The sequence below is a fragment of the Tachypleus tridentatus genome, unplaced genomic scaffold (assembly GCF_004210375.1).
Source record: "Tachypleus tridentatus isolate NWPU-2018 unplaced genomic scaffold, ASM421037v1 Hic_cluster_2, whole genome shotgun sequence".
Taxonomy (NCBI): Eukaryota; Metazoa; Arthropoda; class Merostomata; order Xiphosura; family Limulidae; genus Tachypleus; species Tachypleus tridentatus.
In genome coordinates, this window is record NW_027467782.1 from 25124079 (window position 1) to 25146274 (window position 22196).

The following is a 22196-nucleotide window of genomic DNA, read 5'->3' on the forward strand; positions in this document are numbered from 1 at the left end:
CAACTTACAATCTGAGGGTTGCCTGTTCGAATCCCTGTCACACCGAACATGCTCGTTCTTTCAGCTGTGGGGGAGTTATAATGTGATGATTCGTTGATAAAATAGTAGTCCAAGAATTGGCGGTTGGTGATGTTGACTAGCTACCTTTCCTCTAGTCTTTCACTGCTAAATTATGAACGGTTGGTCAAGGTAGCCCTCGTGTAGCTTTGTGTGAAATTCAAAACAAACCAGACCAATAGCTACTGGGAGTTCGTGCATATTTTACATAGAAAAGTAGTGGCTTCACGCAATGTTTTGAATGGTTCTTTTCATTAAGTATTATAAAATTGTTCATCTCATAAGATGATAAAGTTATGAACTACAGTGGTAGTGAATTGTGTAGGAAAGAAATCGTAATTTGAATATCAGAAATAATTTGGAAACACTTATGGACTCCAGTGATAGTGAATAGTGTAGGAAAGAAGTCATAATTTGAATATTAGAAATAATTTGGAAACACTTATGGACTCCAGTGGTAGTGAATAGTGTAGGAAAGTGTACAGTGTATCGAATCTACTTTTTGATTGCAGGTAATAAATGCTATTAAACTTGCAAGGCTTGGGGAGATATATTACTTCTCTATTTTGCACTTGGTATACAAAATGTTTACATAACTTTTTAGATTACAATAGGCTGCATGATTTCTTAATAATAGCCTAGATTTACTTAGACATTATGTATTCTTTTTTTAACATTTGTATTTCAGTTAGCTACAAAAGAAGTAACTTACTATATTACCTTCATCCCACTGGGTTAGCTACAAAATTACTTTACACTGTTGTTCCCAAATCATTCTCCAGAAATCCGCCACAGTTTCAGGCAAAGGAGTTTGACATGCAATATAGAAGTCCGGTTTTCCTCCATAACCCTATAAATTAAACGCGTGTTTAATTAATATATCTCCATAAAGATCTGAGCAAACTAATGTAATTCACATCTTATTAAACTAGACATGTTGATATTATTCCTTATGAGATCTAAATATATTTAAATTAATGTTCTTAAAGAACTTCCAATATACAATAATCCTCATTTAATTGTTTGTTTTTCTTTGTGAATTTCGAGTAAAGCTGCACGAGAACTATCTGCGCTAGCGTTCCCTAATTTAGCAGTGGAAGACTAGAAGGAAAGCAGCTAGTCATCACCACCCACCGCCAACTCTTGGGCTACTCTATTACTAACTAATAGTGGGATTGACCGTCACATTATAACGCCCCCGCGGCTAAAAGGGCGAGCACGTTTGGTACGACGGGGATTCGAACCCGCGACACTCAGATTACGAGTCGAGTGCCCTAACTACCTGTCCATGCCGGGTCTCTTCATTTAATCATCTACAAAATAAACAAGAAATAATTTGATGTAAACTTTAGAATTTGATGGTCAAGGCAGTAAAACAGAGAAAAGCATTAGCACTTCATATGAAACCACAAGACCAACATCAGAAACTGTTTAGTTTTCAGAAATTAAAGGTGGCTTCTCAGGAACGAATGATAGTTCTGGCTACTACACAATATTCAGGTTTCAGGTCTGTTATGTGATATTTTACAATCTACTGATTTTCTTCACGAATGTCCCCTGTGGGATAACAGTAGGTTTGCAGACTTACAAAGTTAAAATCAGTGGTTCTGACTTTTAAACATATATAACACTCACGGTATTAATGTAGTTGAAGAGAAATGGAAGCTACTGTCGTTTACTTTTCAGAATTGACAAATTAAGAATTTGTTTTTCTAATTTGACATGAGAAGAATTAACGCTCAGTCACAATTAGAATATCGGCAGTTAATTAGTAAGAAACTGCGGTCGTTCTGCGACTCAACAATTAGTAGCACATACTCATTGTTTGTTTGTTTTTGAATTTCGCACAAAGCTATTCGAGGGCTATCTGTGCCAGCCGTCCCTAATTTAGCAGTGTAAGACTAGAGGGAAGGCAGCTAGTCATCACCACCCACCGCCAACTCTTGGGCTACTCTTTTACAAACGAATAGTGGGATTGACCGTAACATTATAACGCCCCCACGGCTGAAAGGGCGAGCACGTTTGGCGTGACGGAATGCGAACCCGCGACACTCAGATTACTAGCCACTGGTTCATGAGCATTTCTTGTTTTCAAAGATTAACAAATAGTGACTCTCTCAACATGTTAATTATCCGAAAACTAGTGTCCAAGTTTTGAAACTTTTCCAATTTCGTAGATGTAGTAGGTAATGATTGTTACATGGAGCTGTTGAGCCATTTCTCACAGTCAACTTTGGATTGCTTCAAATATTAAAATATTGACATTGAGAAAAGGCATAAATTTGCAAGTTCTTTTCTTCAAACCGAATGACAACTTTTTGCATAAAAACGTTATTTACTTTCCTACCTAATATTCTCTGTGACAATTCTTTGTATCATTAAAGTTTTGTGCTCTGGTAGTCATCACTATGGCCACAATTTTTGTGTGCGCAGTATCCCTAATGTGTTTCTTTAAGTATTTGTTATACACACATACACGTGCCATCACTGAACAATTCCCTCTTACTGTTGCAAACAGGCTCAATGTCGGTGACTTTCATATCAGTCATCGAACATGAGGTATACTGAGCGGGAACTAGACTGTTATAAAAACAAAGTAATTTTTCATATTTTACTTGGGTGCTTCACACGCTTCTTTGTTTGTCTACCCCCTCACTCTAGAGTACGTAGGACAATTTTTTGGCCTGCATTTTAAGTTTATCCTACTGCTGGTTATGAAGATTACTACTGCCAACTATACAGTTAAAATATTTAATGAAGATCACAACACTTTTTTACATTCTATATAAAATATAAAGGTCAGATCACATTTGTGAAATTGCCTAGTTTTAAGTGGAGGAAATTGATAAAGACAATGAATTTCATGGTATCATTAGTTTTTACAAAGTATATAATTGTTTACAAGTAACTTCTCTTAGGAATTAAAACCAACAATCCTATCACACACGTAAATGGAAGAACTCAATGAAAGTATTTATATTTAAAAGAGTATCTTAAATGTATGTTCTATTTATCCTGTATATTTCCATACATGTCCATTACAAATGTTTGGTACCTTCATTATTTTGTACCATTTACATTTTTGACAAGCAAGTACATCTGCATACTTTCTCTTTTATTACAGAAAAACATATTTCAAGGGACGTAATACTTTAGGTATAAACATTTCAAATGTAAAATATTTTTTGAAAACAAATATCAGTATCATGAGAAAGAGTAAGAAAAGAAAAAAATCATTTGTCTTAGAAATCTTATATACAACAACATGCACACTATATTTCATCAGGAACACTATTTAACATAAGTATAGAAGGTATGAAATTTCTGATTTTAGAAACTTAAATTAGGTTCATTCTGAAGGAACTTCAAACAAACCTTCTAATTAACAGATGTTCTACAATCAATAGCAATTCAAATTGGCTTGAAATAAAAGTTTCTACCTTTATACTTGAAAATTATAGTGAGTATAATTATCTTGATACTGTAAGTCCTAAAACCAAATCAAATTCCTGAAACAAGAATTGTTGAACCCTTTACAAGTGAAATATATTTATCTGTAACTTGGTAATCACATTCAAAATTTATTTTCCTTAAACTTTTGTCCAGAGTAAAACTTAGTTTGCGCAAACTACAATGACAAGAAATGTTATAATATTTTTAACTCATTCTGGGATAGTTCAATAGTCAAGAGACAGGGTTAAAATCTCCCTTAGGTAAAAATATTTTTCATATAGCTACTTACCTCTGCACCACTAAGAGCTATTCACTTACATACAACTATCACATGCCATCAACCTTGAACAAGCTCCCACGTGCATTATAACAGCTTATGACGATCACACTGCTGTAGCCCTCAACCAATGGGAAGGTCACACAATCTCTATATAAGCACAAGTTTTCTCTTGACAAGGCAAAGAAAATGAACTGGATGTCAGAAAGATCAGGAAAGAATTGTCTGTTTTATTTGTTTTGTTTTTATAAGAGTTCAGAATTGGCTATGTCAATTATATTCCCAGAAAACTTTCATTTCAACACTGGTCTCTTAGAAGGAGGAGATTGGTTTAATATTTTCCATTCTCCTATGTTCAATACAGATTTTTGTTAAGTCATACCTGTGAGGTAAAGACAGCAACTTGGTGGTTTCCCATGGCACCAGGAATGAGAAGTGTAAGATGATTTTCTTCATGTAACATTGTATCAGATGACTATCACCTTCTTCCATCCATTTTATTTTTTCTTATCAATGAGGAATTTTCAATTTGTTGAAATGTGTACATTAATCAAGGTACCATAATACGTATATATATAAACCACATTAAAATGACTGGAAAATAAAACAAACAAAAGTCATCACACTAGATCTTCTGGGTATATTGGAGAATAAAAATTGGTAGGAGGCAAAATCCATAGAAAAAGGAAACTGCATAATTATATAAGTTATGGAAGACAAATGTGTTACTTTTAGTTCACATACCAGTCTGTGAGATCGCCAAAGACAAACAACGAATAGAGGCTGTGCTATGTTGAAACTGGCAGGAGATGCAAAAATGTCTATGGTCTGACTCACCCAAAGAAGAATATGCAAGATGGATCAGTTAGTGATCCCAAACAGTTAAAGCAGAAAAGGATAAATCAAGAGACCTCTCTAACGAAAAGAGTGATTCAGAGATGATAAAAAAATGACAGGATAAGAATTAATTGATTAATTTAGTGTTTTATGGCACAAAGCAGCTAGGCTATCTGCGCCAAACATCCAGTAAAAAGGTAAAAAAAATTAAATGTAGTAAAATACATAAAAGGAAATGATGGTGAAACAAAACATCATTGAAAAACAGAAAAAGCATAAAACCAATGTTGACACCTAGTCAACATAGCAAAATGGTAATGATCATAACCTGCCAGGAAGACTCACAGGTAAGTTCAAGAACCACTGTCAGTCATCTGAAGTTGGCCTTTTCAGTCCTGGTTCCAAGTTATGTGTCATAGCAGCCACGAACAAAATGTAAAATAGAAGTTTTAAAAGACATATAGCAAAATCGAATTAATGAGTAGCCAAATGTCCAGTAAAAAGGTAAAAGGAAAGTAAATGGAGTAAAATTTGTAAAGGAAACAAAGGTAAAACAAAACAGCAATTAAAACAGATATTTTATAAAACCAATGTTGACATCCAGTCTACAAAGTTGTAAAGGATTTTTTGTAGCACAATGGTAATGATCATAACCCGCCAGGAAGACTAACACCGTCAGTCACCTGAAGTTGGTCTTTCCAGTCCTGGTTCTGGGTTATGTGTCATTAAGGCCAGTACTAAAAGGTAAAGTAATAAAAGTGTTAATTGACATGTAGCAAAAATGTAATAACAACTCCCCAGGACGACTAACGGGTAGTTCAAACAGCAGCGTTAGTCATCTGAAGTTGGCCTTTCCAGTCCTGGTGTCGAGTTATATAATGCTCTGGCCATTTTACAATGTCAAATGGAACTAGAGAGGAGGAAACTGTAAAAAGGGAACCACAATTAAAAAGGTGAAATGAATAAATATTCAACACTTAAATGAGATTAAAAAGATTAATAGCCATTAAAAAACTAAAAACTTTATCAAGGTGAACAGTGTCACCATCACCAATAACACTGTCCAATGTTACAGATAAACCCTAGGAAAAAACATGTTTAAAATAGTGCTGTCGTTGAGAATCGTAACAGCAGCTGCTGTATAATACAGCCAGTTACCGCTGCCACATAGTCGTCTATTGATGGCTGATTTACAATGGCAGGATCAAGTTCTGCGAGAGCAGTGAAAGTGGACCAGTCTGCCTGATCCAGCTTCCACCGGGGCACACGGGTAGGATGGCATCGACCACGGCCATTCTCTCTCAAAAGGATCGGAAAATGATCACTGCCTAGTGGATTACTGTCAACCCTCCATGAAAAATGGGAGAATAATGAAGGGGAGCAAACTGAGAGATCAATAGTAGTAAAGGACTGACTAGGTGCATGAACATAAGTGGAAGAACCAGTATTGAAAAGAGAAAGATTGTGATCAGAGAGCATACGCTCTACAGAACGACCCCTCCTATCAATAAAAGCACTTCCCCAGAGGGGATGATGTTCATTAAAGTCCCCCAGGATTAGAAATGGAGATGGTAACTGTTCAACGAGAGCATCAAGGTATGATTGATCATATGTCTCTCCAGGGGACAGGTAGAGAGAACAAACAGTGATGGTATGGCCCAAGGAAACACGGATGGCTACGGCCTCCAAGGGTGTGTTGAATGACAAAGACAGGGTGGGCAGATGCTGATCAACCAACAGTGCCACTCCTCCATGTACTCGTCCATCACTCAGCCTAAAATTTCTGTACAGAGAAAACTGCCGAATGGTGACTGTATCAGCAGGTTTGAGAAATGTTTCTTGTAAGGAAAGACAAACAAGATGGTAGGAAGCAATAAGTGTTTTGATAACATCCAGATTAGAAGATAAACCTCGACAGTTCCATTGTATCAAGGTGGCCATTTTTAAGAACGGGTAGGTGAAATGGCTGGAGAACCCTTCTGTTTATGACCACGTCTTTTTTCCTTACTGTCCTTAGTCAGAGGAGGTCTATCAACCTCTGTGGATCCTGCCCTGGGCAGTGGGCAGGTCTTTGTTATTGGAAGGGATTCCAGTGACTGAGGACGTGAACGAATGATTGTTTTGCCTCTTGGGGTGGGAGAAAAGATGTATCAGAAGAAATGCCTGTATTTGAAACTGAAGGATGTGGATCTTCAGGTTTGTTGGAATGTATGGGTGGAACAGAGACAGAGATGGGTGTTGAAGTCGATTCATCAACCTGTTTAACCATGGAGGTCAAAAGGATTTTCATTGGCTTTAAAACGATTCTCTTGGAGGCACAGAGATCTGTCTGCACTCCCACTGTAGTTGTGGAATGAAATGCAGCAGCATATGTCGAGATAAAGTGATGGGCAGCACTTTCCGAGCCTCGGGATAACTAATGTTATGTGTCCTTTTCAAACCCTGCACCCATTTTTCCTCCAACTATTTTGAGCAAGAACGAAAGTAGGAAGGGTGAGAACCATTGCAGTTGACACAATGTGGGTCCATGTCACAGTCATAGGCATCGTGGTCCTTGCCACCACAACGACCACATGTCAGGGAACCACGACATGATGTCTTTGAGTTGCGAATCTCTGACATTGGAAACATTGGAGAGGGTTTGGAATGTATGGCCGTACCCTGCATATGAGATAACCTGCCTTGATGGTGGCAGGTGCACGTGATGATGTAAATGTCAAAACGAGGGTATTTGTTGGCAGTGTATCTCCATCTTTGTGAGTGGAGATGCCTCACTGCAGAAACTCCTTGAGTGGAGAGACCAGCGAGAATCTCTGATTCGGGATGTTCTTCAAATCCCTCTCAACAATAATTCCTCGTGATGAATTCAAGGTAGCATGAGGGGTAACCTCAATCGGTACATCTCCAATTGCCTTTGAATTCAAGAGGAGTTCACTGTGTTGGGATATGGATGTTTCAACCAATATGTCTCCAGATCAAAGCTTCTTTATTGACTTTGGAGAGCCAGAAAGTCCCTCTAGTCCTTTCTGAATAAAAAAGGGGACAATTGCCCTAAAGGTATTTCGAAAGAGAATGTAATATAAGAAAATGAGGTGCGTGTGTTACAGATGTTGAAGATTGCTGTTCAGAGTCTTCAAGACGTGGTCGCTTACCTATTGACTGTTTTTTCACTATTTTATTTAAGTTTTTTGAAGGAGGATCCATAGGAAAAAAGACAAATTTCGGAACCCACTGACCCCACCCAGCATGGAGTCCTACGAGGGGATGCACTACAAAGTCATGCAAGGACAATGCAGCAACGCCAGGATTTTGTGAGGATTATACCCAAACACCAGCATCAGGCACAACGCCCACAACACCTGTTGAGAACTTCCAACACTGGTACTTGGTTGACTCTAGCCCAAGTGGACCAGCTGATTGACCCAAGGGGGGCCACCCAAAGGCCGCCCATCTACAGGAATTCAAGGTCAAAGTGGTGTATTAGGGTTGGACCCCTCAACCACCAAGATCCACTCCTCCCCTTCACAGGTTGCCACGCACGGCAAACATGTGGGTGGATGTTTACATCCCAGAGAAGGTAACCAGACAAAACAGAACCTTACCTGGGAGGTCCCCTCACCAAGTACAGGAATCCACACTGAGGGAACAGTATAAAAAACCAACTTTATGAGGACAACAAAAAGACTAGAATAAAATCCATAGTAGAGTGGGAGACAGATTCTATAATTCCTTCTGTTAATAATGAAGATACAGAAGATCAGTGAGAAGTAGATAGAAAATAGAACAATAAGAAAGGTAAAGTATGAAAAAGGAAGATTGAAATTATGAGATAGGACATACAAAGCCCCAGGTTGTTAAAGAAAGTAAACAGGAAGATGAAGTGAGAGAGGAAGGCACTGACAGGACCAAAGACTGGGACTGGTTCCAAAGAAGAATAACCTCTGAAGTCTAAACCCTGGATTCCAAAGGGTTAGGAGCAATTTCAAAAGACAGAAATATAAAAAACAATAGACAAGACAAAGCACCTAGATATAAAATGAAGGGATATGAACACCAAACTTAGGAAATACCAAAAACAAATAAATCAGAACAAAGAGAGAAGGGGAAAAGTGAAACTAAAGTAACAAACTGATTTTAAACCATCTGTATACTAGGGAATAGAAGTATGGTTCAAAATATGTTTGGCAATGAAAATAGTACAACCAATTGGAAGTATCAACCTTCCTCAGATGATTCAGAGAAAGGTAACAGGCAGAGGTGGTAATAAAACATTGTGTGGTGGGCTGATCAGTAGAGACAGCAACGTCAATCTATGACATACTGAACTCAGTCAGCTACACCTAAATATGAAGACCAAAAACAAGAATGCCAGACTGTATATTCCCAAAAAGTAGAGCCAGTGGAACCCAGTGTACAGACTCTGAACTGGAGAAGTGTGGAAAGACCCTGTTCAGGGCTGAAGTATCAGATGTTGAACAGCATACAGCATGTTCAAGGCCAAGGTCCTGAGAGAAACTTAGATAAAGAGACAAAGAGTCCAGTTTTGAACAAAAAATCAATCTGCCTCATAACAGCTCCAAAATGTTCAGTGCCCTTGTTCACTTCGTATTTCAGTCGGTTGGATAAGTTTTACTACTGTGTATATTTCACAGTTATATCATTAGACAGGGTCAGAAAGACATTGTAAAGTAAAAGCAGCCAAATTGGAAATGTTTAGAAAACTGAGGCTGTGCAAAAATAAAATTGTTATTGCATTTTCACAATCTGCAATTATTATGTACTTCAACACTTGTTTCACTACTTTCATTACAGTTGGTGTTATGGTAGAGAAGATAAGAGAGCAAGTTTAAAGATCTATGAAAAATAAAAAAAATGATATTCATTTCGAAGGCATAATGAGTAATGTAAATTAAGCATAAAAACCATTAGGTGAACACAAGTAATTTTATTCTTAGCATAACAAATCACACTTTACACAGAATTACTTGACAGAGAATTCATAAATTAAAGGATAAATGTTTTATGAAAGCAATTTTCTCTAAATATAATTTAAGTTTGCAAAAGGAATGTAACGTTTAGATAAACATTTGCCAAAACTCATGATGATACACTTTGTATATTTAGAATATTTCAGTAGTTTATGTAATTTCATGTTTACATGGAGATTACAAAACTGGTCAGAATGACCAAGCACACATACAGGTTTAATAGAGTATAATCTAATTGACAATGGAATATGCATGTGGATCACAATCAGTTGCCTAAATGTTTTAGTTTGAAGTACATTTTTTTTAAATTCTTTAGATACACTTACCATTTTAGAAACTTCTAGTAAGCCTAATTTTCTTTTCACTTTTGATAAAACACCACCAGTGACTTCATCAGGAAAACTGCTCTTGATTGGATGCTGTAAACAATTACTTTTCATAAATGTACTTGCTACAGTTAATTTTAAACATGAGTGAGGAATAAAATCAGGAGAATGTTTGTAATACATAATATATAGTTTGTTTTTCAATGTCCTAAAACTAATCTTTTTGTTAAAATACAGCTTAATACTAACTATTTGGTTTTGGATACTTTTGTTTTAAGGTGGTTAATTACCTCAGACTCATTTCAGTTAGATTCTTAACCATAATGTTGGCAAGTCTTTCTGCAATTTTATATCAAATCTTATTTCTTTATTGAAGAAATTATATTGAAATAAATAAAGTTTATAATCTTAAAATCCCTTTCTATGGGAAAAGATTAAGTGTAGAAAATCTTAGTGATTTACATAAAAAACATAATTAAAGAAAAAGTTATTAATTCAAATTCTGTTAAACATTTATGAAACAAAAAGTAACGTCTGAATTACAAGGTGACAAGTGCCTCTAGGATCAAACTACTTCATGAGAAAGATAATCAATACATCTTGCTCTGATCCACCAAATACTTATGAAGTAGTATACAGCTTTGGTCTTCTTACACAAGAAGGAATAGTGATGTATAAAGGACTGTTCAGAGTGATGCAACTTAAACAGATTATCAAGTAAAAGCGAGGAAGTTATCTTTCTATTCAAGTCACTAGTTGGTCCTCGATAGTCTTCACTTGAAATATTGTGTGAGCTTTGTCTGAGTAATGACAGTGATTTGTTGTAAATTGTTCACACCACAGCTACTAAAATTACACCAGGGATGGAAAGGTTATATTAAGATCTCTTTATAAAAGATCAACAGACAAGGTTTTCTGTATGTTTAAGTGGGTGATACTAATGAATCAGGGAGATAATCCTGTCAGTGTACTATGTAGTGCTGGCTTGTGACTCTTCACCATATTTTATGCACAATATCTTAAGGAAGATGCAGAGGCATGCTCCCCAAGAAATATTTAAAATCAGAAACACCATTCTCTCTATTTTCTGGTCTCTTTTAAAATAAGGGTATAAAAAATGATTAAATTTGCAATGAACATGTGATATAGTAAGGTGTAAAACATCTTTTCATGAATGTTATTACTCTTCTTCCTTCAGTAACATGAATCTCGATCACACCCAATATGCTCGCTATTTCAGCCATAGGAACTTCATAATGTAGCACTTAATTGCACTATTAGTTGGTAAAAGAGTTGTCCAATAGTTGACGGTGAGTGATGTTGACTAGCTACCTTCCCATTTGCCTTACACTACTAAATTTGGGACGGCTAATGCAGATAGCCCTTGTGTAGCTTTGCATGAAATTCAAAATAACACTGAACACAATATTCCAAATGTTTGCTCTTAAGTTATATAATATACCTGCCAGGCGAGTTGTTTAAAGAATTTTCATAACAATAATTGTGATTATCTAACAAGTATTATTGTCAAACAATAATATTTTGCAATAAAATCAGCGTAATCTTTAGCCCTTGGTGAGCTCAGCAGATAGCCCAATGTGACTTTGCTATAAGAAAACACACACACAAACACGTAATCTTAATATTTTTTCCATCTCATTTTAAATTTGTATATTTTGAATTGAAATCAAAGCTGTTTCCAACTTGAATTGTGGTTCTGTGGCATTACCACAAATTTTTCACCTTCTAGTTTCTGTACTTTGTCAGCTTTAGGCATTTAATCGGAAACTTCTATAATACATTATATGTCTGACATCTTTGTTGCTTCTAAGCATTGTAAAATCACGTGCTTACATTAAAAATATCATCAATGAATTAGTTTCTTAGCAACACAGAAATTAGGAAACTTTTATAACCTTAGTTACATAAAACATTTAAATTTTAGTGCAAATAGATATAAAGTTATAGTGGAGATGAAATTATATTTACAAACATTTATTATCACACTCGGTGCTTTAATAACCGCAATGCCCACACAAACAAGAGTTAAACGTGAAGGTATTGAACTCAACGCCTTGAACAGCTTTTTGTATTAAGTAGCTAATATCTATTACTGAGTATATCTTTCACTTTGGACGACTAATTTAGGGATGGCTCGGCAGCCACTCTCATGTAGCTTTGTGCGAAATTCAAAGAAACAAATCTTTAATTTTGATCTAGGAAGATATCTTTATCTGTAGGATCAACGTGTCAATGAGAAAGCAAAATTTGAGAATAAATAGAGCACTTCGTATTGTTCTCTCTCTTGGGTTTTGAGTATCATATGTACTCTGGAGGGTCAGGTGCTCTTTGACCTCTTCCGCTGTTCTTTATTTATATGATCATGCAGTGTTGGTTGGTGTTAGTTCCTGCTTTAGAGTCAGAGTGGGCTGAATTTACTCCGACCCTTTTAAGATCAATGTCCATGTACTGGTATACATATACAGATATTATTTTGCCTTGTCAGTAAGAAGTCTAGTTTGATGGTGGCCCTTTTTTAAATATATATTATTATTTTATCTTTTTTTTCATTCATTTTGTGTGTGTTTAAAATATGTGTTGATCGGGTAGAAGTGTTTAGGACTACCTTCATCATGTACGAGGTACCTCTCTAGTTAAGCAATAATTCATTTTCATCCAATCTTTATCAAAATACTTTTTTTTATGCGATGTAAGAGTCTATTTGGTATGGTTGGTATGTTTAAATATTTGTGTATGAATTTGAATGTTGCTTCTCTGGGAACTCTATATGCTGTTGTGAGGAGTGTGTTTTGAATTGTTTGCAACTTCATTTTAATTGTTTTGTCACTTACTATGCTGGAGCTGCATAGTCATTTACTGGTCTGATGCATGTTTTGTATATTTTTCGTGTATTGTCTGTTGATGCTCCACTATTCTTGCAAATAAGACTCAAGCATAGTTGGTTCTTAGCCAGACTTTAATTTCGTTTACATGGTTAATTTTGTGTCATAGGCTAGACTTAGAAATTTTGCCAATGTGGTAGGCAGAAGTATTGTTCCATTCACATATACTTCAGGCTGAAGTATTTTTTGTATCTTGTCAACTATGTAAAGACAAGTTGCGTTTTTGCTGAATTTATTTTTATTTTGTATTTTTGACAATAATCGTTTATTCTGTTTAGTTGTTGTTGTATGTTTATGGCTGCTGTTGTTGGTGCTGTGGCACTTTTGATACTGCCACATCATCAGCAAACTATGAGGAGAATCCATGCTTAGGATCCTTCAATGGCAAATTGTTTACATACATGATGAAGAGTACAGGGCTGACCACCCCTCCCTGAAGTACACCAGCTTCTGGAGTAAAGTACTCAGAAAAGGTTCCCTCTACATTTACTCCACATTTTCTATTTTTCAAAAAGGAAGATAACCAGCGAATAATTCCACGCGGTAGTCACATTTCCTTCACATGTAACCGTAGACCATTGTGCCATGCAGTATCAAATGCTTTCTCAATGTCAAGAAAGCAGGAGACAGTGCATTGGTTTTGTTAAAGCTGTCGACTATCTCTTCAGTGAGTCTGACTAAGTGGTCAGTTGTTGTCTAAATTTTCTGAATACGTTTTGTTCTTCTGGTAACTTTCATGTTATCTCCAAGAATGTGGAGAGTCTGTTACTGACTATTCTCTCAAGAATTTTGCCTACACAGCTGATCAGGCTGATTGGTCAGTAGCCATTAGGTTTATCTGCTGGCTTTCATACCTTAGGGAACATTAGTATATTAACATGCATCCAAGAAATTGGTATGTGTTCTGAGGATAGTGATAAGTTAAAAAGTGCTTTTTGGTGATCAAACAATTTCGGAGTGCCCTTTTTTGGGAGGATGGCTTGTATCTCATCTTCACCCAGAGATTTGTTTCTGTGTTTTTTATTGCTTCAAGAAGTTCATGTATGAATATTTCTTTCATTAGAATCGTGTCTTCATAGTTTATGATGTGTCTTGTATTTGCCTCAGATACACTTGTTAAGAAAAATTGGTTCAAATTGTTCTTTGTTGTTTAGTATATAATTTGTGACTTTGTTGTAAAATAAGCATTTATATCCAGATCTGTATGCATTTTAAATGTATTCTGTGGTTGGTTCACTTAATTTTGTTTGTTTTAAATTTTGCACAAAGCAACACGTGGACCTGCTGCCAGCCGTCTTTAATTTAGCAGTGTAAGACCAGAGGAATGGCAGCTTGTCATCACCATCCACCACCAACTCTTGGGGTGCGCTTTTACCAACGAATGTGGGATTGACCGTCACATTATAACAAAGCCGTGACTAAAAGGTCGGCGTGTTTGGTGTGATGAGGAATCAAACTCGTGATCCTCAGATTACGAAGTCGAGTGCCTTAAACACCTGGCTATGCTGGGCTATTTACAAAAAAAAGAATACTGAACAAAATTTGTGTAGATATTATAATGTACATCAATTAATTGATAAAGAAGTGACTGAAAACAGAAAGGAAAAGAAAACCTCTAGAAAATTGTTAAACCTTCTCAAGTGTGAAAACATTTAAAACTTTGCTAAACTAGTTTAAACACCTGGCCATGCCGGGATCTGTTTACTCTCTCTTCTGTAAAAGATGATAAACTCAAGATTTCGTAAATAATTTTAATATTTTTGGAATATCTTCTTTCAAACATTTCCAGTCACTTTATGTTTTTCTCTTATTGTGAAAATGTGTTGTTCTTATAGCAAAGCAACAACAGGAAATCCTCTCTGTCTACCAATGGGAAATCAAACGCTCGATTTTAGGATTGTAAATCCTTACTTATCATTAATTATGAATGTATTTTGAGTTGAAACCTGTTGTGATTTACAATACCACATATATATTTTAGGCTCATAACAAATTATTGACTACTTTTCTTCAGGAAAGCTCATAAATCAAAAATCCTGTTAGATATAAACAAAGTTTAACAAATGTAGTTGATAGTTTATCTTGCTCTGCACCTATTTAATAAAAAGTATTTTATTGACTTCTAGAAGTTTGGTATAATAATATTAATGCCATATCAGTTCAAAACAACCCAACCTCGTTGCACAGCGATATGTCGGTAGACTTCAAGTGTTAAAAATCGAGTCTCGATATCTGTTATCCATGGTGGACAGAGCACAAATAGCTTATTGTTTAGTTTTATGTTTATTTTGTAGGGTTGTATCGCTTCTCTGTCTTCATGAGTCATTAACTTTTGAAGTGGAGTCGTGCTTATCCTATTTACTAGTACAAATACTTAGCATACATATGATGTAAAATTTGAGGACTTAATTTATTATTTATAATTTATCAACATCTACTGGTCCCCTAGTAGAACTGGTATCAACAGAAACAAAAGTATGAGAAGAGCAATTCTCTCCCAAAGCAAACAACTTGGAAGCATGAAAAGTAGTGGAAAACTAAAACTCCTGAAATGGTGTGGAGTATGACAGACTAAAATAAAAGTGTTAAAAACAAAGAAAAACAGAGTCCAAATGTCTTCTTATTTATTACATTCTCACTTAGAAATATTGTTTTACTGAAAAGAAGAAGAAATCACTGGCAAAACCCATGAATCTAATTTCCTGAAAATTAAAGTCTGCATATAACGTTGAACTAAATTCCTGGAAATCTTACCAGAAGCATGTTCAGCTATAATGGGAATTTCTATCGTCAATACACTGATCATATATTACTGCAGCAGTAATTTGGTTTATCAACATATTAGATACCCAGAGCTCTCATGATTGTGAACAAATGTTCTTAATGTAAGGCTCAAGGAAAAGAGGAAAAATATCAAAGACAGGAATTTTGTTTCTTTTGTTGTTGTGGTTTTATTTCTGAAAATATTCTTGACTATTTGAAAGCTGCAGGAATATTCTTCTATGACATCATATGTTTATTCTGGTTTATCAAGTGCAGTATGTAATACTTAACTGATTGAAATCCAACTTATTTATTAGATAAAAATTCATCTTGACAAAAAATATAGAATTTAAACTTTTTATATTTGAAAAGAAAGATATAAACCCTTAACAGAATTAGATTTATCTTCATTAATATTCTACAAGGTACAACTGAAGATTGCCATTTAAACACTTAAAATGTTTAAGTTGTTTAACACTAATAATACAAACACAGAAAACCATACAGTTGATTTAAAAGACCTTTATACTTCACATTTTTAGTAGATAATAGATGCATAGATAAAAAATAAACTACATTACCTTCATCTCTCAAGTCCATGTAAATACTCTTCTTTTCACTTGTAAAAAAAATACAGTGCAGATTTAGGATCAGTTCCTGAAATTAAAATAGTTTTTTCACCTTTCTGCAAGAGATGAATATAACTGAACTGTAGCCATGTTGAGAGTAACAAGATAAAACACTTCAATGCTGTGGTGTGTGATTTACATTAAGCAGACTTTTATCACTTGTTTTTATTCACCCTAAGAATATCAGTGACCTAACTATTGAAAAACACACAAAAATTATGAAAACTAATTTAATATCGAAAATAGCTATGTACAATATATGAATTCATGCTTTCAGTTAATATGTACACAATACTTGCACCACACACTTGTTACATAAGTTGTTTTAATTTTTAAAGTTATAAAAACAGATAAAATGTATCAACATACATTTTTAAAATTTATAAAAATAACATTCAATAAAGTTACAGTAATAAAATAGCTTATGCTTTTTGTTTTGAATGAGTTTTAGCTATGTAAATAATTTAATTGTACTTACAAAGCCAATTATTGTTGGTTAATCACAATTATCTACCTGATTTATGTCTCTCTAAATGTTATAACTGCAAAACTCATATGCAATAAAACTGTATTTCTTTCCAACCACTCATAAAGAAAATATTTAACTCTCACTGATAAAGAAGAAATATTTATAATTACAAGTTGTACATTAGTACAATTTTAATGCCAGACCTTAAAAAAAATACTGAAAAATAAATATTTAGAACCTATAATGGGTGAAATTGTGAACCTGATGTTCCAAACTTTAGAAATTCTTTTATATATGACTAATGCTAAAAAATTCCTTACTTATGTCAGGATTTCAAAGTCAGGAAATGTATCTCTAAAAGTAGAAACCAAAGAGGTTCCATCTTTAAACACATTTAAGACTACATATCAAGAGCAATATTAATATGGTAGAATACATCATGATGTATTTCGGTTTCTATATAATACATAAGGTATAAAAACCATAATAATTCTGAAAAGTATTTTAACCTTTTCTTGAATAACTCAGTTTGAAAGATTCAACTTATGTTATTTGCTATTTCTAAGAAATAAGATCTTAAAAACCTTTATGACCTACTTAGACAGCCAGATCATTAGCATATCCAAAGATAATCTGTATCAATAACACTTATGTAGTAATTCTTAAAAGTCTTCAGTTAATTATAAAATCCTATGTTTTTTAGTACTATGAAACCTCACATTGACATATTCTCCTGCTCATTTTACACCACTTAAAACAAGCAAATGCAATAATGAGAAAAAAGAAAAAAAATCAAAATTTTTGTATTTATATGTTTACAAAAACATGCCATATCAACATGTAGGGGAGGTTAAGTGATTAACAATATATCATGTATTTTGTGATGACAAGAAACCAACTTGAAGTAAAAATGTATTTTAGAACAACTGTTGCAAACTCCTTGTTAATCTGGATATGGCCTAAGAAGGTCAAAACATTATTTTCAGTTTTATTTTGGTATAACCAGTTGTCCTGAGATACATATCACGTACTTGTTATGTTGAAAGTCACACAACAACAGGAATATACAAATTCAAGAATTTCTTGCTCACACTCTTAATTGAATTACATAGAAATAACTTATGGGAAAGCTAGTCTAATCTAGTATTTGTAATAGGTAAAATTAAAATAATAAACCTTTTTACTCCACACAAATTATACTGCACAACAATTTTTTTTTTAATTTTTTGCTTCCTGAAAAGGTTTTGCTGATTGTGACAGGTATCTGGTGGGTATGCACAAATACAGATTGGATTTTGCTTCATCACGTAGAAACTTTGAGAAATAGACAGTTAACTGTTTACTGGCAATAACTTATTTAATTGCGTTTATGTTTGTAATATGCTATTAAGTTCAACATAATTACAAGTGTTTTGCTCCTGATTTTTGTTTGTATTCAATGTCCAGTGCATTCACGTTGCAGTGTCCAACAGTAGTCAGCAAGCATTGACAAATTCCACTTGCCCTGATATTGTTTTCCCATTGTAGCAAAACTGAAGATTTCAATGAAACTATGCGTAATGGGCAAATGTGAATGTGATTTTCATGATCAGCAGCCAAAAATCTATAAGGAACACCCAACAGTGTTCAAGAAGCAAAAACTTTGTTGTGCAGTGTTATCTGACATTAACTTCATTCTCCACAAGCAAGGAAAGGTGACAGAAAAAAACTATTTCATAATATAAATAGTAGTATTTTACCTTTCTGTGTTGTTACAGATTTGAATATCAAGTTCAGGTCCACAAATTCCTTCCAACTTGTTGATCCACCTGAGGTAATGTGAGTAGAGTGTGATTACTCTTCTACTACCAACAATTTGTTTGAACCTTTGTATCAATAACTTCAATAAACATGGCTTACTATTTCATTGATTAAGTAAACAAATCATGCATTACAAAGATAGAGTTTTAAAGTATTCAAAACATATTATCTAATATACGTTCATTAAAAATAAAGAAAATGTGACAGCTGTTAAGATAAAACTACACTTTATGAATTTGACTTTAATGTGGTACTTATAAGATTACTACATGGAAGTATGATTTTACAAAGCCTTTCATACTGTTTTTCTTCCTACTTTCCTACAGACAATGTTGATGACAATTATGAAATTACAAAGTGTTAAAGACATGTTAAAGGCCATCACAAAATTTTGCAGTTTCAAACACTGATAAAAGTTAAGGTAGCTTGGATACCTGGTTGGACTGTAATATTTTGAATGCTAATGCACTGTCTTCTCATGAAGTTTATAAGAACTGGCCACACCTTTTCAGCATGATATTAAAGTAGTAAAATGAGATAAATAACACCCAGAATTTGCCTTTACCAGACCCAACTTAAATACATCTGATCTATTCAGGATGTGTGTGTGTGTGTGTGTTGGTGTGCATCACCACTGAATATACCCACATCAGTCATTTTCTGACCTCAACAAAGTATTTGGTTATTTCAAAACAGATTTCATACACTAGCCAAAGAAAACTATAAAAAAACAAACAAGAAACAGTCTCACCTTTACCTTACACACCATCCCATGTGCACCAGACAAAACAACATCACCAAACAAGAAGCATCACAATGTAATTTGAAAACAATTAGTCAACATGACTGCAATCCATCATTACTACACAACCTGTGTGAGGAAATTAGTCACTCACACAATCAGCAGAACTTCACAAATAGCATGGAAATTTCTAAGGCAGACATAAAGAAGACAGCTTTCTGTGCAAGACGTGAACTGCCTCTAAAAGATTAATTTTTGATTACTGAATATTGAAGATAGTAATAATTGGACACACAAGTTGATTATTTTCATAAAATTAATTAATTACTTTGCATGAAACTAACTGATGTATCAATTCTCATTCTGATTAAGAAATTTTGAAATTTAACCATGAATTTTGCAACAACAAGTTATTTTATGGTCTGGCTTAAAGCTAAGCAATGTAAATCTAATTCAGATAGTCAAAGTGAGAGAAAAATAGTGCCACCATCAATACAGATACTCATTTATTTTAGTTTCTGTTCAAATACATTGAAATTAAAATTGGTTGACATAAATAAATCAACTTTTTTTAGACTGTTTGCAAATTTTTAACACTGCTTCCACAAGCCAGACACCCAGGATTTGTGCTGAATGACTGCCCTTAATAAATAACATCCTTCTAGAATGAGCTAAAACTCACTTTTAGAGTTTTCAGGTTGACCAAAATCTCCCACAAAGTTTTATGAAAAAATATGCAGATTTAGTAATGCTATCAAAGTTTTTGACTCCCATAGCACACAGTAGTAAACTTGGAAGATGTGTATGTTGTGTTATTGACTATTTGCTTTCATTCTTGCTTTTAGTTTTCAGAGTAGAAACAAAATCCATGACCTTCATATCAGTGGGACAGTTCTCATCTACGTATTTCAAAAGTTTGTTCTTCAATCTATCTTTCATTTCTTTAAACATCATTGACTAGCATATCAGTGCAAGTATAACTTTCTCTGGCAAAATTTGTTGCATATTATTGGCATATGAGAATAGTTTTGTATCATCAGATTTAATTGTATTTCCAGTCATGTTCATAAGATCATCTGGATCTCCTGGAAGTAACGTAGTACAAAGAATCCTTAATCCTGCCATACAGAATGCAAGCAATCAACTGTTATTTTAAAGAGCACTGAAACTTGATGCTTTTCATTGAGCTTCTTGATTTGGAAAGTTTAATGTTGTTGTGGATACAATACCAAATTGAATCGGCATTGCTCCTGTGTCATGTTGAAATACCACAACAATGTCTTGCTTTTACACTTCAATTCTTGGATAATCTGCATCATTCAATCAGTGTCCCAAACTCCATGGGATCCTCAGAAGTACTGCTAGGCATTTCATCTTCATCACTCTCCAGTGGAATAGATGAATCAGTTCTTCTCTTTCTTCATACTTATAATTTACCTTGCAGCTCTTTCACACCTGCTTTTTTGTGCCATTTTGACCTCGAGTCTGAACCATTGCATCTACACTGTCACTTTGAACTTACAAGCCACTTTCTTCTTTTCCTGTATTAATATTACTTTATCAACAGTGGATCAGTACACTTAATCACTGAATGTTGTCGCATGTTGATATCTGTTTTGTGGCCAGCTGTAAATCCAGTTTTAACAAACTGTGTAACAGTTGTCTGTTTTTGGCTAATGAAATTTTGGTAAAGGCATTAGCCAATAAACAAAATATCCAGATTGTCAGCAAAGTACAATTATCTACCCATGCTGTTTCTGGTCTTGTATCTGAATTTGTTTTAATGAAAAACTATTTAATATCATAAAACATAGTTTTTCATAGTTTAAAACTTTCACATAAAAAGTCACTAAAGTAGTTAAGTTAAAAGGAAAAGTACTTGTCCTATTAAGTACTCTTGATGATTTACTAGTTACTTCACATGAACAAGTGACAGTGAGAATAAAACCATAATAATTTGTAGGACTAACTCAACAACTGGAAAAGCCTTTTTTTCTGATTACAATAGAGCCACGATTCAAAGTGATAGGACATGCACTTATTTCACCACTGCCTTTAAAGTTTAAAAATCGTAAATTTACAATTTATGTTGTCCCAACTTATGAGTTATATACTAATAATTTCATTTTAAAATGTTGTCCAAATCTACTCACATTGAACATTTGTAATAATATTGCAGATACTACTTATAATTAGCATGAAAAATTATTATGTAGCTAACTAATTCATTTTTGTATTAACACTCACAGACTGGAATTAGGCTTAGCCGCCACAGTAAATTCAAGGTACAGTATATTACTTCAAAGTACAAATATTGCACTGGTTACAATTTACATAATTCAGAATTTCAATGCCTATGTATACAACAATAAAATTGAAAATTGTTTTACTTTGATATATTTCATTCTTCTGATCAACTTTCTTTCCTGGTTCGTTTGGTTTTTTTCTTTGGAGACATCACTTCGCTAAAACAAAACTATAAAAATTGTCAGTTTCGTGAGTAGCAAGCGATCTATGTGTGTTATCAAGCGACCTCTACAGTTTCGAACAAAGAATAAAACCGAATCTGCAAGAAAGTTCTCGTCATATTAAGAAAATAAAAAAGCATACGTATATTTATATTCTTATCATTGTTAGTAGAACAGAATATTTTGTAATATTAGTAGTATTATTAGGTTAAAAGGTGAGAAATAGGATTTGACTGATATCATAATAGTTGTCTCCAGATCCTAAGATAAGTAATTAATATGATTTTAATCTATAATTTTTGATATATTGTATTAGTTCTAGAACTAGCGCTCATACCCACGAAATGTGTAAAGCTAAAATTCTTTGTCGGATGCTTATCAAACTCAAAGCTGATAGTAGAGGTAGTTGTCAGTTAATTATTGCAAATACAAATTGTAAATTAGAGTTCTTCAAAGTGTGTATGAGACTGGGATAAATGGCTCA

General features: G+C 34.2%; 2 protein-coding genes across 19 annotated transcripts in view; one reads left to right on the forward strand and one right to left on the reverse strand.

The window, feature by feature from the left end:
* Positions 1 to 21781, reverse strand: part of LOC143242900 (uncharacterized) — a 60660-nt gene extending 38879 nt beyond the window's left edge. For 8 of the 15 annotated variants that reach the window (XR_013023387.1, XM_076486518.1, XM_076486514.1 and 5 more), the window contains exons 1-4: positions 21635 to 21767; positions 18442 to 18510; positions 16186 to 16261; positions 9939 to 10031 (exon numbers count right to left, since the gene is read on the reverse strand). Coding sequence is in view for 14 of the 15 variants with exons in the window: in XM_076486518.1 (XP_076342633.1) it covers positions 9939 to 10031; positions 16186 to 16191 (99 nt within the window). In the remaining variant the exon portion in view is untranslated. Of the gene's footprint in view, positions 1 to 769; positions 908 to 9938; positions 10032 to 16185; positions 16290 to 18441; positions 18511 to 21634 lie in introns of all 15 variants that reach the window. The other 7 variants (XM_076486511.1, XM_076486510.1, XM_076486512.1 and 4 more) reach the window with 7 other exon arrangements.
* LOC143242898 (uncharacterized) overlaps positions 1 to 22196 on the forward strand; it is a 247365-nt gene that overhangs the window by 176864 nt on the left and 48305 nt on the right. The gene's annotated exons all lie outside the window — the stretch shown is intronic.